The 16,017-nt window shown below is 44.4% G+C and overlaps 2 protein-coding genes across 23 annotated transcripts in view; one reads left to right on the forward strand and one right to left on the reverse strand.

The window, feature by feature from the left end:
- Positions 1 to 621, reverse strand: part of LOC110488868 (TBC1 domain family, member 2) — a 26,470-nt gene extending 25,849 nt beyond the window's left edge. For 2 of the 21 annotated variants that reach the window (XM_090198416.1, XM_021561303.3), the window contains exon 1: positions 352 to 621. Coding sequence is in view for 5 of the 21 variants with exons in the window: in XM_021561300.3 (XP_021416975.2) it covers positions 34 to 74 (41 nt within the window). In the remaining 16 variants the exon portion in view is untranslated. Of the gene's footprint in view, positions 1 to 33; positions 304 to 351 lie in introns of those variants that run through there. The other 19 variants (XM_090198435.1, XM_090198427.1, XM_090198430.1 and 16 more) reach the window with 17 other exon arrangements.
- On the forward strand, positions 363 to 16,005 carry elp1 (elongator acetyltransferase complex subunit 1). 2 transcript variants are annotated; one of them, XM_021561296.3, is made up of 35 exons: positions 363 to 873; positions 2,375 to 2,496; positions 2,668 to 2,837; positions 2,958 to 3,110; positions 3,219 to 3,300; positions 3,413 to 3,493; positions 4,796 to 4,881; positions 4,968 to 5,067; positions 5,166 to 5,256; positions 5,388 to 5,511; positions 6,710 to 6,803; positions 7,479 to 7,709; positions 7,893 to 8,063; positions 8,818 to 8,902; positions 8,997 to 9,161; positions 9,241 to 9,347; positions 9,469 to 9,569; positions 9,706 to 9,759; positions 9,957 to 10,187; positions 10,321 to 10,473; positions 10,903 to 10,982; positions 11,083 to 11,220; positions 11,382 to 11,467; positions 11,556 to 11,704; positions 13,501 to 13,624; positions 13,732 to 13,829; positions 13,925 to 14,126; positions 14,241 to 14,365; positions 14,452 to 14,512; positions 14,657 to 14,770; positions 14,914 to 15,025; positions 15,156 to 15,283; positions 15,368 to 15,519; positions 15,632 to 15,704; positions 15,849 to 16,005. In XM_021561296.3, exons 3-35 carry the CDS (start codon positions 2,688 to 2,690, stop codon positions 15,914 to 15,916), a joined length of 3,969 nt encoding a protein of 1,322 aa, XP_021416971.2. In that variant the 5' UTR covers positions 363 to 873; positions 2,375 to 2,496; positions 2,668 to 2,687; the 3' UTR covers positions 15,917 to 16,005. The 2 variants fall into 2 exon arrangements, with proteins under 2 accessions (XP_021416971.2, XP_021416973.2); XM_021561298.3 differs by lacking the exon at positions 2,375 to 2,496 and having other exon boundaries at positions 570 to 873.
- The last annotated feature ends 12 nt before the right edge of the window (positions 16,006 to 16,017 follow it).

The following is a 16,017-nucleotide window of genomic DNA, read 5'->3' on the forward strand; positions in this document are numbered from 1 at the left end:
ACATGTAAAAACTACAGTAAATGAAATATTTACCTACTCGTTTTAAACTCCTTCTCCAAGTAATAACATGCCATGGAATGCTCACTGGATCCCGAAAGTCAGCAACAAAATTAGTTCCAAGGACCTACAGGTTGATCCAGGCGCGATAGAAACCAACGCCAATCTAGAGCTTCTTGGAATAGGGCGGTGGCGCGCGCCAAGCTATTTTCAATACATTACACAATGTATTACTTGCAGTTGATGCTTGCTTGAGTTAGCTTATTTTAGACTTAAAACATAAGCTAGTAAAGTTCGTTCCCTTCCGAAACATTTTCACAATATAGGAACAGAGGTGTGTACTAGCTTACATACCTTAGGCTTGCACGTCGGCGCTGTTTACTGGCAGCGGAAATTTCACTGGCAAAAAACGTCTCTCTCCAGTTGTCTAAATATTGGTGCTTTGAAGACAACTGGGAACTCGGAAAAAACGAGGTCAAATCATGACACCAGTGATCTTCAGGTCGAAAAGTCGGAGCTCTGGAAAGTTGCCCGATGCCGCGTTCATATTATAGTCGGAACTAGGAAATCCCACTTTCTGAACGCGACCTATAACTACAACCAGTTAGCATGTCGGACATTTCCGAGTTTCTTAGTTCCGACTTGTACAGGAACGCCGCACGAATTTCGGACTTGGAATTCCGAGTAGGTTGACTGTTCAAAACAGTTTTTCTCAGTCGGAGCTCGTTTTTCATGAGTTCTCAGTCTTGAACACGGTCGGAGATTTTTGATAATAACATAGGATACTGAAGGCATTCGCGTCGACGCACTTGTGTCTCTATAGTGGTTGTACATTCAATTTCAAGTGTGGTTCACTTTTCCCATGCAAGTTACAAGGTAAAAACATTCACAGCTAAACATCGGTTGCTGCCATGAAAAACAATACAATTTGCGCGCATGTAGGAGAGTCATATGTAACATATCGAACACACATATTCATCCATTTCACAGATGAGTCGGTGCAATGAATGCTAAATGATTTGCTTCTCGCAAAGTAAAAAAAAATACAAAATAATAATATGTGTGTGTGTGTATGTATATATATATATATATATATATATATATATATATATATATATATATATATATATATATATATATATATATATATATATACACACACAAATATATATATATATATATATACACACACAAATATATATATATATATATATACACACACAAATATATATATTATTATTAAATATATATTATTATTTTGTATTTTTTTTGGCTAAGTGTATGTTGTGGATGGAGTAAGCTGTTAGTAGCCCATGTGCCTCACCCTAATCATTTGGTCTATTTTCAACAACGCGGTATTGTAAACACATAACGTTAGTAGTTGTGGTGCTTGGCTTGCACATGCAAATTCGGCACACACAACATTCTATAATAGAAATGTGTTATTTGACGTGTCAATTAAAAGCTTATTTAATGCGTCAAATAGTGTTATGGCGTGTATCTTTTTTGACACGCAAAGACTCAAACGGCGTTCAATGTGCCTCACACTAATCATTTGATCTATTTTCACCTCTTAATTTCACCTACTGTTCTCACTTGGTGGTGCACAAATAGCATATAACCTGTTTCAGAGAAAAGTAATAATCAAATATTGTAAGATGTTTCATTTTCTGTTTATATGCCCCATTTATTTATCCTATGGTTCTGGCTGGTACAGGGAGTTCACCGAGAACGGCCCATGTTCTGAATTCTGTCGCTGTACATTTCAAAGTGCTGAACAACTAGTTATATTGACTATTCCGCTTGTCGTTCCCTTATGCCATAATGTGTAGATCAAAATTGTCAGTAGAAACCACATATGTTTAAGCAAGTATGTCATATCAGATGTTTTTTAAAAAGGCAGTAAATGAGGCTGAAACTGTTTCGCTGCCAGACAAGGCTCCGCTGAATGCCAGGTGTAGCATTGGTAAGGTGTTGGGACTCTGCTGTTGGGACAGCTTTATGTAGGCCCTAACAGTTTGTGGGCATCGTTTGCCACCGTTGTGGTGCAATTCATGTATTGTTTAGTGTTGTGTAGGGGCTTTGCTGGCATGCATCCCACTTTTTTTCCTCCCACCAAGATTTGCATGCTAAAATCGCCACTGTATATATTGTAATGAAACCGCAGGGAGCAGGTCTCGAACCATCAACCTTCTAGTCCAAAATCCAGCGCGCTATCGACTGTGCAGCAAAAGCATACTCGAGCAGCAGAGTCGAAAGCCGCGCTTATAAACCCAGGGTCGTGACAATATATATATTTCTTACACTGCACTGCCTACACCACTTTAGCCTATTTTCGGAGTCAGTCGTCAAAGTCATGCCATTTTCCCCCGTACAGGAAGAGGGAGACGTTGCAATAAGAGTCTACTCATTTCAGCATTTTACGTCAGGGTTGAAAGGTGAACAAATTGAAATCGCAGCTGCAGCAGCGTTTGTAAATATTATTGAAGCTACGCAAAGGTAGGTTACTTGTGTGTCACAGCTTTTATTGATGATACAATTATAAATATTCTATTGAATAACATGACTTGTCTCTCCACGCAGAGTTAGTTAACGTTACCTTACCATATCGGCTAGCTTGCGAGTACAGATGCTAACCAATACGTCTTGTCGGCATCTGCTTACTGTTAGGTAGGTAGCTAAAGGGTGTGATGCGGAACTTGAGGTTGCTGAAGAGCCTTCGTTGCTCGGAGCTGCAGGGCCCGGGCACGCCGCAATGTTTCTCTGTTCGGACAGACACCCGTACGGTGCTCATCGCTTCAGAATACTCCATCACCGAGTTGGACCCACGAGCTGGCCAGGTACTTTACACATAGCAGTGTTCTTCAATCATGGTCCTGGAGTCCCACCGGGTAAAGGTTTTTGTACCAGCCCATCACGAACACCCTGTATTCAACTATTAATCTCCCCATCATGTTCAGGTGATGAATGAGGTGTCGTTGACAGCTGAGCGCTACCTTCCAGAGGATGGCAGTGGGACAGTTGTTGGTATCCAGGATTTACCAGACCAGGAGTCTGTGTGTGTTGCTACAGCCACTGGTGATGTCATCCTCTACAACCTCAGCACTAACCAGGTATCAACACTGTAGAAATAACCCTGTTTATTGAAATTACAAAAGATGAACACTGTTACTCATAGCAGGTTTGTACTGCCTTTGTTTTCGTGTGTGTGTCCATTTTAGTTGGAGTGTGTGGGCAGTGTGAACAGTGGTCTAACAGCCATGAGCTGGAGCCCGGACCAGGAGCTGGTCACTCTCACCACTGGTCAGTATATCGACCTACTTCACTTATGGTCTATTGTTCATGGGGTCTATCATGAGCCATCAGAAGTAATGTTCTTTCCTTCCTTTTCTTTCCTTTTCTTGATACTTTTCAGGTCAGGACACCATTATCATGATGACCAAAAACTTTGAACCAATCATAGAGGTTGGGATCCATCAGGATGACTTTGGAGAGGGTAGGACAGATGTTTTTATTTTTCAAGAGACCCAAAGTTTCTTTACATACACAAGATAATCAGCAGGATAAAAACCTATAAAAGTACACTAAACATGATGACAGACTAAACAGGGGAGAGCACTAGACATGAAGACAGACTAACCATGGAGAACACTAAACATGATGACAGACTAACCAGGGAGAACACCAAACATGATGACAGACTAACCAGGGAGAACACCAAACATGATGACAGACTAACCATGGAGAACACTAAACATGATGACAGACTAAACAGGGAGAACACTAAACATGATGACAGACTAAACAGGGGAGAGCACTAGACATGAAGACAGACTAACCAGGGAAGAGCACTAGACATGAAGACAGACTAACCAGGGGAGAGCACTAGACATGATGACAGACTAACCAGGGGAGAGCACTAGACATGATGACAGACTAAACAGGGGAGAGCACTAGACATGACAGACTAAACAGGGGAGAGCACTAGACATGACAGACTAAACAGGGGAGAGCACTAGACATGAAGACAGACTAACCAGGGGAGAGCACTAGACATGATGACAGACTAACCAGGGGAGAGCACTAGACATGATGACAGACTAACCAGGGGAGAGCACTAGACATGATGACAGACTAACCAGGGGAGAGCACTAGACATGATGACAGACTAACCAGGGGAGAGCACTAGACATGATGACAGACTAACCAGGGGAGAGCACTAGACATGATGACAGACTAACCAGGGGAGAGCACTAGACATGATGACAGACTAACCAGGGGAGAGCACTAGACATGATGACAGACTAAACAGGGAAGTGAACTAGACGGAGGATAAAAGCCGGGTAAGCCTGTGTGAAGAGGTGTGTCTTTAGTGTGGACTTGACATATGTGTATGTGTATGTGTATATGGACATATGTGTATGTGTAACACTATAGCTTCCGTCCCTACCTGGGCTCGAACCAGGGACCCTCTGCACACATCAACAACTGACACCCACGAAGCATCGTTACCCATCGCTCCACAAAAGCCACAGTCCCTGCAGAGCAAGGGGAACAACTACTTCAAGGTCTCAGAGCGAGTGACGTCACCGATTTGAAAAGCTATTAGTGCGCACCCCGCCAACTAGCTAGCCATTTGACATCGGTTACATATGGATTGTGAGGTTCTGACATGGAGAGAGAGGGAGTTGGGGGGTGCTAAGAGCACCTAAAATTGGAAGATGGGATCCTAATGTAAATATTCCTGTGTATGCACACTATGCCTTTGGTTGACTGACATGCTTTTTATGTGTTTTAGGGAAGTTTATTACAGTGGGCTGGGGGAAGAAAGAGACCCAGTTCCATGGCTCAGAGGGCAAGCACGCTGCCCAGAAGAAGACCATAGTAAGGAATATGATTCACCTTTCATCCTAAGAGCAGTTGAACTCTATTTAATGAAGGTCTCACTGTCTCGCCCCTCTCTGTGACAGGAGGTGCAGCCAGCCATGTCCTGGGACGACCGCAGGCCGAGGGTGACGTGGAGAGGAGATGGCCAGCTCTTCGCTGTGAGCTCTGTTTGCCCCCAGACTGGTGAGAATCAGTGTTTTTCACAAAAACAATTACTGTAAAAAGATAAATACTGTAGATTGTGTTGGTATCACATGCATTGCATATGTGTGATGTTTCAGGTGCCAGAAAGGTCAGAGTGTGGAACAGAGAGTGTGTCTTGCAGTCAACAAGTGAAACCGTCAACGGTCTGGAGCAGTCACTGTGTTGGAAGTAAGATCTCTGTGGAGAATCATTCAACATCTTTGACCACCTTGTTGTATTATGGTTTAGGGAACTTAAATACAATGCATACCACAACATGGTTTGCATGTGAACCTTATGGAACCAATGCCTTGTTTCAGACCGTCAGGTAGTTTGATAGCAGCCACACAGCGTCATCCTAACAAGCACAGTGTGGTGTTTATGGAGAAGAATGGGCTCCTACACGGGGACTTCACCCTGCCCTTTGGAAAAGAACAGGTCAAGGTCGGTCATTCAAATACTCTACACGAAAACTGGGCGATATGGACAAAAATCCATATTGCGATACATTTCCTGAATTGATGCAATAATGATAAATAGAACGATAGGTTTATAACATAAATGGTCTTCACAGTTTTTTAAATGTTTTATATTACCCTTAAAACTACTGCTACTGCTTTGAATGTTGTAGCTTTCAATTGTCCCATTTAACAACTAACCATATTAGCAAACTTATTTCATTTCAAACTTCACATTTCGCTAGGATAGAACCCCACAGTGGTGGTGTCATAATACGCATAAAACCTAGTGGTCAAATCGTTTTTCCACCATTCATTTTTCCCATAGGGGATTTTAGAAACGCTTAAAGTAAGGGCTGTGTTTCGTGTCGGCTGACCCTGGTGTGATGTTTTGATAACCATGTACATCTCTCTCGGACAAGGTGACTTTTCTCAATATATTCGGCACGATTTACTCTCAGATTTGAAAATACTATTTAGCCTTAAAGTAAGACAACATGCAAAACTACAAAATCTGTAAGCTCCTGCAGGTCATCTCCATGTGAGACCTTTGCAAACAGGTCTAGTGACAATTTAAAACTTGCAGAAGACAGTTCACAGAATTGTCCATTTTTAAGAAATGTAGCCAATTTATTCATTACTATATGTAGCTAACGTTAGATAGCTAATCCAAAGATTCCTACCTTTGCCTCGATTCGGCAGCCTCGTCCAGTTCATGGTATTTGTAGTTCTTTATGATGGTTACATTAGCAGCTAATTAGCATTTCATTTTTGGGGGGTAAATACAGGCAAAATATATTGATAAAAGTCACCTTGTCCAAGAGAGATTTACGTGGTTATGAAAACATCTCGCTAGGGTAAACCCTACACGGAACACAGGATTTTAGAAACACTTAAAATAAGGGCTAAGGGGAAACATTTATGGGGGGGAAATTATTGGAACCATTTCCCTGTTTGACCACTAGGTTTTATGGGTATTATGACTCATACTGTGATACTCGATACCTGTGGTAATGAACGATATCAGCAGTGCCTGCAATAAGTGGTCGGTGTCAGTGAATTTGGTTTATCGTCCCAGCTCTACTCAACACACTGATCTAGGATCAGTCTAGCATTTTGCTCCCAATGGTTCAGTTTAGGATTTGGGGAGGGAAGCTGATCCGAGATCTGTGTGACTGTTTCAGGTGAAGGCACTGCTGTGGAACAGCGACTCTACTGTGTTGGCTGTGTGGCTAGAGGACATGACACAAGAAGAGGGGGGCCAAGTCAACACATACAGTAAGATCTCTACCCATTACTCCCAGCATTATTTCATACATTTATAATATGGGTTAATCAGTATCTTTCAGTCAATGTGTTGCCTTTTTATTAAGCAGATTTTTTTTTATTGTAAAAGAATACTTTGGGATTTTGGCGATGAGGCCATGCATCTACTTACCCAGAGTCAGGTGAACTCGTAGATACTATTTTCATGTCATTATGTTTTGTGTGGACCCCAGGAAGATTAGCTGCTGCTTTTGCAACATAGCTAATGGGTATTCTAATTAAATACCAAATGTCTCTGTGTCCAGTATGAAGGAAGTTTGAGGTAGTTTTGAGAGCCAATGCTAACTCGTGTTAGCGCAATGGCTGAAAGTCTATGGGTACCTACTAGCATACTAACAGATACCCATAGACTTCCAGTCATTGCGCTAATGCTAGTTAACGATTGCGCCTGTTAGCAACTTACTTCATACCGGACACAGATGGAGACTACCGGACACAAATGGAGTCCACAAGTTCATCTGACTCTGGGGAAGTAGATAAGGGGCCTCATTGCCAAAATCCTGAAGTATCCCTTTAACTGATCTGGAGTGACATCCAGCATATTTTTATTTTATTTTTACCCCTGCCTCACTCCCTATCCGCCTCACTCCCTATCCGCCTCACTCCCTATCCTTCTCCCTCCCCCAGTTCAGCTGTGGACAGTAGGTAACTACCACTGGTACCTGAAGCAGAGCCTATACTTTGGCAGCGACCCCCAGAGGGCGCCAGCCGACGTGAGCTGGGATCCTGAGAGGCCCCTGGGGCTGCACCTGGTGACCCGAGGCTGGGCTAGCCTGACCTACGACTGGGGCTGGAGCACTGACCGCAGCCACGGGGAGGACGGGCAGGACAACGCTAACGTGGCTGTGATCGATGGAGGTGAGTCAGATAGGGACCTTCCAATATCTTTGAAATGCATCCTATCCGTCTGCATTCATGGAGGTGATCACTAATTTATAAGTGAGCGGATAGGTTAAAATATGGTTGCACCTCCCACTGCTTTCACTAATCTTAATCAAGTATTTCAAAGTATAGTGTTTGTGTGACTGTTTCTCTTTGTAGACAAGGTCCTAGTGTCGACATTTCGTCAGTGTGTGGTGCCCCCACCCATGTGTGCCTACGAGCTCCAGCTGCCTGCCCCTGTCAACCTGGTGACCTTCCACCGCCAGCCCCAGAGAACCAATGAGCTGGCAGCACTCACCGCCGACGGACACATCCTAGTCTATGGTCAAGGTGGGCCACCAGAAGCTTTGAGCATCTGCCCTCTCCTTTCTAATTGATCAGCCATCACTCTTCTCTCTCTTCACCCCTACTCTCTTGATGCATACACTGAGTATACCAAACATTAGGAACACCTTCATAATATTGAGTTGCCCCCCCCCCCCCCCCCCCACACCTTTTCCCTCAGAACAGCCTCAGTTCACCGGGGCTACAAGGTGTCAAAAGCGTAGGGATGCTGGCCAATGTTGACTCCAATTCTTCCCACAGTTGTGTCAAGTTGGCTGGATGTCCTTTGAGTGGTGGACAGCTCTTGATACACACGGGAAACTGTTGCGCATGAAAAACCCAGCAGCATTGCAGTTCTTGACACAAAGCGGTGCGCCTGGAACCTACTACCATACCCCGTTCAAAGGCACTTAAATCTTTTGTCTTGCCCATTCACCCTCTGAACGGCACACATACACAATTCTTGTCTCAAGGCAGATAAATCCTTCTTTAACCTGTCTCCTCCCCTTTATCTACACTGATTTGAAGTGGATTTAACAGGTGACATCAATAAGGGATCATAGCTTTCACCTGGTCAGTCTATGTCATGGAAAGAGCAGGCGTTCTTAATGTTTTGTACACTCTGTATATCTCTCTGACCTCTTTCCTCTTCCTTTTCATCTCTTTTCCCACTCACACTGTGCTGTTAATTAATTGTTAAGACAGGTACTGGGTACATAAATCCCAGCTACTTTTGTGTTTAATTCTGTTGTCTGTTCAGGTACTGGGGACCAGAGTGACCCTACTGCCAGAGTGGGAGGATTCCGATCTATCACACACGCTCCTCAGTTAAAGACTACCTACAGGTACAATCTGGACAGTCATTCCAAAGCTTTTTCATTTATGACCCTCACGCTAAAGTTGTATTGCGCCCTAACATTGTGGCTGTATTGTGTGCAGGGTTTTGTTGGATCAGGAGCTGCCCCTGGCTCTGCGTCTCCTGCTGTGGCTGAGGGGGGATGTGTTCCTGGGGGTGGGGGGCAGTGTAGAGGGGCCGTCCCAGTCCACGCTGCTTATCCTGGGACCCTCGGAGGCCCAGAGCCCCCAGTCAACCCTGGAGATCAAGTAAGAAAGAACAATAAATCACGACAACGCTGCTTTTTACCAACTGTCAGAAGGTCCCCCTAACTGTTTGTATCCCCAGGTCACGTGTGGAGGTTGAAGGTCACGTTATCAGCATGTGTCACAGCTCCAATACGGGCACAGTGGCCCTGCAGCTGGAGGATGGCCAGATCAGGAAGTTCCTCTGGGGTACGTGAACTACTTCCTGGGCTATGAGAATATTGTTTGTAGACTTGCTTGTGGAATTGAGCCAGCTATCATGAGATGTTTTCTATGCCTCCAGCATGAGCAGCCTTGTGTATGTCCCCAGATTCCCTGAAGCCTAGTGTGGTGAGCTGGCAGGACGCGACAGGCTACAGCATCAACTTCCCAGATCCCTGTGTGCAGACGGCCCTCTGTACTATAGAAAAGGTAAGGGTATAGTCCAACTGAATACTGCTGTCACCGAAAATCACTTACTATTATTTGCTGATTTGATAATATTGATTGTGCCAAAAGTACCTACCTCCTGGTCTCAAATCTAGGGGATTTCTTGTAATGTCAACAGGAGCATCTGCTGGGGCTTACAGACCGATCTCACCTGTTTGTTGACGACACAGAGGTAGGTCTGTTGTTTTACCTTGGTGATTCAGCACAAAGGCAGAGTTACCATTATGATTGATGTAAACACACTTATTACTTAAATGTAGCTGCTTGGCAGCCACATGTAATGCAAAGCCAGGTCATGTTAATTAGAAACAGTCAGCTTTATTGACCAATCTGGTTGTGTCACTGCCTCCCTCTGTTCTTCTTCCACAGGTGGCCTCCAACGTCTCCTCCTTCGTGGTCTACGATGACTTCCTGCTACTCACCACACACTCGCACACATGCCGCTGCCTCCGACTCAGCACACTCACTGTCAAAGGACTGCAGGTGGCCTTGGCTGCAGACGGAGGTCAGAATGACCAGAATGACGAGACTCTCCGCAGGGTGGAAAGGGGCTCCAGAATCGTCACTGTGGTCCCCCAGGACACCAGGCTCATCCTGCAGGTCTGAACTGTTCTGTCTGTCATAAAAACAGATTGCAATCCCAGATTATTTTACCTCATTGCGTTTACCCATATTGTTTGGCACTGCATCCCTGGTCGTGTTGATGGTGAGTATGACACGTGCGTGTCTGCAGATGCCTCGCGGTAACCTGGAGACCATCCACCATCGAGCGCTGGTATTGGCTCAGCTCAGAAAGTGTCTGGACAGTCAGAAGTTCCGAGAGGCCTTTGAGTGCATGAGGAAGCTGCGGATCAACCTCAACCTGATTTACGACCACAACCCCAAGGTTAGTAAGCCACCCATTCACTTCTCCTTCACCTTAACCCGTCTGACCTTCTGGTGTGGAATGGCACATACAAACTAGATGTCACAAAAACGGTTGTGTTAAATATCAAATGTGTCTACTCTAGCCAACAGTTCGCAGATACAGTGCGGGTAGGCTAGTCTACATGAGGTTATTATTGATAAGAGAGAGAATATTTTTATTTGTCAAATGGCAGTCAAGCATCGATCATCCTGCCACCAAATTAAGACCCTCAGTATTTAATGGAGAAGCTCATCGCCTTGCACTTTCACCACCCTGTGAAGTTCATTATCATTTATTTCGTCTGTAGCCTAATAACTTGTATGCTTTCCGGAGACGTAGTGGGAGGACCACAAACCATATCATCGCGTGACTGCAAGTTTAATTCTATATGATGTTCTTCTCTGGCAGGTGTTTTTAGAGAGCGTGGAGACCTTCCTGAGACAGCTAGACTCTATCAACCACATCAACCTTTTCCTCACAGAGCTCAAGTAATAACCATTTTTATTTTACAACAATAACAAACAACGGCCATTTTGTAATGTATAGGACATTTTAATGTGGAAGTTTTATTCTTTTTTGATTTTACAGAGAGGAAGATACCACTACGACAATGTACCCATACCCATCGAATGCTACAGGCCAGTCAGCGCCCGGGGCTTGTGGGAAAAAGGTTGATATTGTTTGTGATGCGCTACGCTGCACCATGGAATCTATGGACCAACACAAGTGAGTGCGCTCTTGATACAGGTTATTCTTTTTGTCAATGAAAACCAATACAATTTGATTTGTATAGTCTCTATTTACAGAACATTTTAACTAGCATTGTACTCAAATCGTGTTTCCTTTACGCTTCATTTTGAGTGTAATATTGTCATTATCACCCACAGGTACTGCCTGTCTATCTTGACGTCACATGTGAAGAAGACTGTTCCTGAGCTGGAGGTTGCCCTGCAGAAAGTCCACGAGCTTCGAGGTAAAACGGTCACAAAGCAGATCAGCAAGAGCAATACGAAATTGTTAACAAGATATCTGAAAATCCATGTGTTTGTGTGTATTTGTAGTGAACCCACCCGGTGCAGCCAACGCGGTGAGTGCGGAGGAGGCTCTGAAGTACCTGTTGTTCCTAGTCAATGTCAACGAGCTGTATGAACACTCTCTGGGCACCTACGACTTTGACTTGGTCCTCATGGTAGCTGAGAAGTCCCAAAAGGTCAGTGACAGAAGAATGGTACTGCAGGTAAACCGTACTTAATACAGTGCCTTGCGAAAGTATTCGGCCCCCTTGAACTTTGCGACCTTTTGCCACATTTCAGGCTTCAAACATAAAGATATAAAACTGTATTTTTTTGTGAAGAATCAACAACAAGTGGGACACAATCACGAAGTGGAACGACATTTATTGGATATTTCAAACTTTTTTAACAACTCAAAAACTGAAAAATTGGGCGTGCAAAATTATTCAGCCCCTTTACTTTCAGTGCAGCAAACTCTCTCCAGAAGTTCAGTGAGGATCTCTGAATGATCCAATGTTGACCTAAATGACTAATGATGATAAATACAATCCACCTGTGTGTAATCAAGTCTCCGTATAAATGCACCTGCACTGTGATAGTCTCAGAGGTCCGTTAAAAGCGCAGAGAGCATCATGAAGAACAAGGAACACACCAGGCAGGTCCGAGATACTGTTGTGAAGAAGTTTAAAGCCGGATTTGGATACAAAAAGATTTCCCAAGCTTTAAACATCCCAAGGAGCACTGTGCAAGCGATAATATTGAAATGGAAGGAGTATCAGACCACTGCAAATCTACAAAGACCTGGCCGTCCCTCTAAACTTTCAGCTCATACAAGGAGAAGACTGATCAGAGATGCAGCCAAGAGGCCCATGATCACTCTGGATGAACTGCAGAGATCTACAGCTGAGGTGGGAGACTCTGTCCATAGGACAACAATCAGTCGTATATTGCACAAATCTGGCCTTTATGGAAGAGTGGCAAGAAAGCCATTTCTTAAAGATATCCATAAAAAGTGTCCTTTAAAGTTTGCCACAAGCCACCTGGGAGACACACCAAACATGTGGAAGAAGGTGCTCTGGTCAGATTAAACCAAAATTGAACTTTTTGGCAACAATGCAAAACGTTATGTTTGGCGTAAAAGCAACACAGCTGAACACACCATCCCCACTGTCAAACATGGTGGTGGCAGCATCATGGTTTGGGCCTGCTTTTCTTCAGCAGGGACAGGGAAGATGGTTAAAATTGATGGGAAGATGTATGGAGCCAAATACAGGACCATTCTGGAAGAAAACCTGATGGAGTCTGCAAAAGACCTAAGACTGGGACGGAGATTTGTCTTCCAACAAGACAATGATCCAAAACATAAAGTAAAATCTACAATGGAATGGTTCAAAAATAAACATATCCAGGTGTTAGAATGGCCAAGTCAAAGTCCAGACCTGAATCCAATCGAGAATCTGTGGAAAGAACTGAAAACTGCTGTTCACAAATGCTCTCCATCCAACCTCACTGAGCTCGAGCTGTTTTGCAAGGAGGAATGGGAAAAAAATTCAGTCTCTCGATGTGCAAAACTGATAGAGACATACCTCAAGCGACTTACAGCTGTAATCGCAGCAAAAGGTGGCGCTACAAAGTATTAACTTTAGGGGGCTGAATAATTTTGCACGCCCAATTTTTCAGTTTTTGATTTGTTAAAAAAGTTTGAAATATCCAATAAATGTCGTTCCACTTCATGATTGTGTCCCACTTGTTGTTGATTCTTCACAAAAAAATACAGTTTTATATCTTTATGTTTGAAGCTTGAAATGTGGCAAAAGGTCGCAAAGTTCAAGGGGGCCGAATACTTTCGCAAGGCACTGTAGTTACCCTGATGAAGCCATTTGCTGCAGAAACTTTGAGGGACGATCACTGCAAATGGAGAAAACGCCGCTACTTTAATTTATTTTCATGGGTATTAAAGATGAATTATCTGTTGCCCTCCCAAACATTCAAGGACCCCAAAGAGTACCTTCCCTTCCTGAATATGCTGAAGACTCTAGAGCCCAACTACCAGCGCTACACCATCGACAAACACTTGAAGAGATACAGGAAGGCCCTGCACCACCTCAGCAAGTGTGGTGAGTGTGTAATGCAATAGCCCTCAGCATTTCATTAAGAGGACAATTACATAATTGAAATGAATGACCTAGACTGGGTGTGTTTTTTGTTGTTGTTTTTGTACCAGGTGAGGAGCACTTCACCGAGGCCCTAAATCTGGTGAAGGACCAGAGGCTGTATAGTGAAGCCCTGGGGCTCTATCCAACAGACAGCCCTCAGTACAAGGTAATGCATTCTCACACATTACTAAATAAGTAGCCACACTGTGTGCTACTGTTATGTCTCTGACCTCCCAACCCTGACCTCTAACCTCTGTCCAGGCCTTGAGCTGTGCCTACGCTGAGTACCTGGTGGAGCAGCAGCAGGCGGAGCAGGCAGGGTTGTTGCTGTGGCGCTGCGGCGAGGCGGTCCGCGCTCTCCAGGCCTTCGTGGGCAGTGCCAGCTGGAGGAACGCCCTCTGTGTGGCAGAGCAGATCCCCCTTCCACCCGACCAGCTGGCACTGCTGGCTAGGGACCTGGCAGGTACTGTCCTACCGACGTCCTGGCACTCAGCGCCAACACATGAAGTCTTAAAGTTGTGTTGTCGATTCAAAACGTGTTGCTCATTTGGTTTCATATTTCCCCCTATTGTTTCAGAGAAACTGATAGAGCTCAGAAGATATACGGAGGCAGCCATATTGTTGGAGCAGTATGCTAAGGACTGTGAGGAGGCCATCTCGGCTCTGATCACAGGTGCAGTCTGGGAAGAAGCACTTCGACTGGTGAGTTAACAAGATGGCCTCCATCGTACAACATGCTCTACAAACTCCTCCCAAGACAAAATGACATTGTCTTTTGTCTGTTCTAGGTGTATTTGTACAACAGACAAGACATCATTGAAACAAACCTCAAACCAGCTCTCTTGGAAGGTAAAACCCCAATTTTTCATTGGTGAATTTAAATGCTCTTCATGATAGTGCTAATGATGTTTCAGTGTGCAATATATTTGTTATTTGTGATCTTTATGGCACCAAATGTATATACATTGGTTTTATGAACACTGTTTTCTTAAGCATGTAGTTCTCAGACCTCCTACCTGGAAGCTCAGAGGGTGATGTTCATTCGTCACAAAACCCGTCTGGCCGTGGTACGGGAGCTTAAGGAAAAGGCCAGGCTGGAGTTACTGGGTAAACCAGCATTACTTACACACATATCATTTTTGTAATAGCTTAAGGGGCTTTGAGAATGGGCTTGTCCATGTTATACTGACGTGCCTCCCTCTCTTTGTTTCCCTTTCTCTCCCTTGTTCTGTCTCCCTCTCTCATTCAAGATGAGGATGTCCCAGACTGTCCAGAGGCAGAGCTCTACTCAGAGGCCAGTAGTGTGATGTCCGGCAGCCGTGCCGGGTCCAAGTACTCACATAGTAACTCCCGCATCTCCTCGTGAGTCAGCCCTTTACACATCTGTATGAATTGCATGAAATACCTAGTGGGGGGTGGATGTGGGGTTGGGACTTGGTAGTAAGATGTCGGTAGTCTCAGTATGAGATAGGAACTAACCTCTGTCTCTTAGGAGGTCGTCTAAGAATCGCCGGAAGGCTGAGCGCAAGAAGCTGAGTCTGAAGGAAGGGACCCCCCTAGAGGACATGGCTCTGCTGCATGCCCTGGCAGAGATCATCCACTCTGTGGACAAGATGAGAGGTAGGAGACGCACGTTCTTGTTGATAGGTAGAGTCATGTGGGCAGGTCCTGTGTGATTGACAGTGTTATGCTCTGCCCCTGCAGAGGAGGTGCACAGCCTGCTGAAGGGCCTAATGCTGTTCCAGTTTGACGGACAGGCGGGGAGGCTGCAACAGGCCTATGGGGAGGCTCTCCAGATGATTGAGGTGGCCCTTCCTGAGGTGTGGCAGGAGGGTCTTCAGCAGAGTCAGGCTCCGGTGAGAGAGAGAGACACACACACACACACACACACACACACACACACACACACACACACACAGGCTTGTTCTTAGGAGTTAATTTAACCTGTGTTTTAATTTTGTTCTCCAGATTACCGGTCCTAACTCCACAGCCAACAGCATCATGGCTTCATTTCAACAGCCAAGACCCTCATCAACCCAAGGTCCGTTTTAGTAGTATTATCCTATTTATTACTATTGAACATACACAATTTACTCATTTGTTTAGTAATATTAGGTGCTAAAATCAAATGTTCGTATTCCCTTTTTTAGTTTATTAATATAGTATACACGTTTCCTCTTTGCAGATTCAGAGACTCCCCCACCCCCAAAGATGAGAAATGGTGTCAAGTGGAAGCTGAGTATTTTGAAGTAGCTTTTTGTCATCGCTGTTTTCATCTGGTTTCTTCTTTTAACTGTAAAGCTATCTTATCACGTAACCTGTTAATAAAGATGTATACTGGATTTTCTTGTAAC

Source organism: Oncorhynchus mykiss, chromosome 14 (genome assembly GCF_057628025.1).
Source record: "Oncorhynchus mykiss isolate SJ-2025 chromosome 14, ASM5762802v1, whole genome shotgun sequence".
Lineage (NCBI taxonomy): Eukaryota > Metazoa > Chordata > Actinopteri > Salmoniformes > Salmonidae > Oncorhynchus > Oncorhynchus mykiss.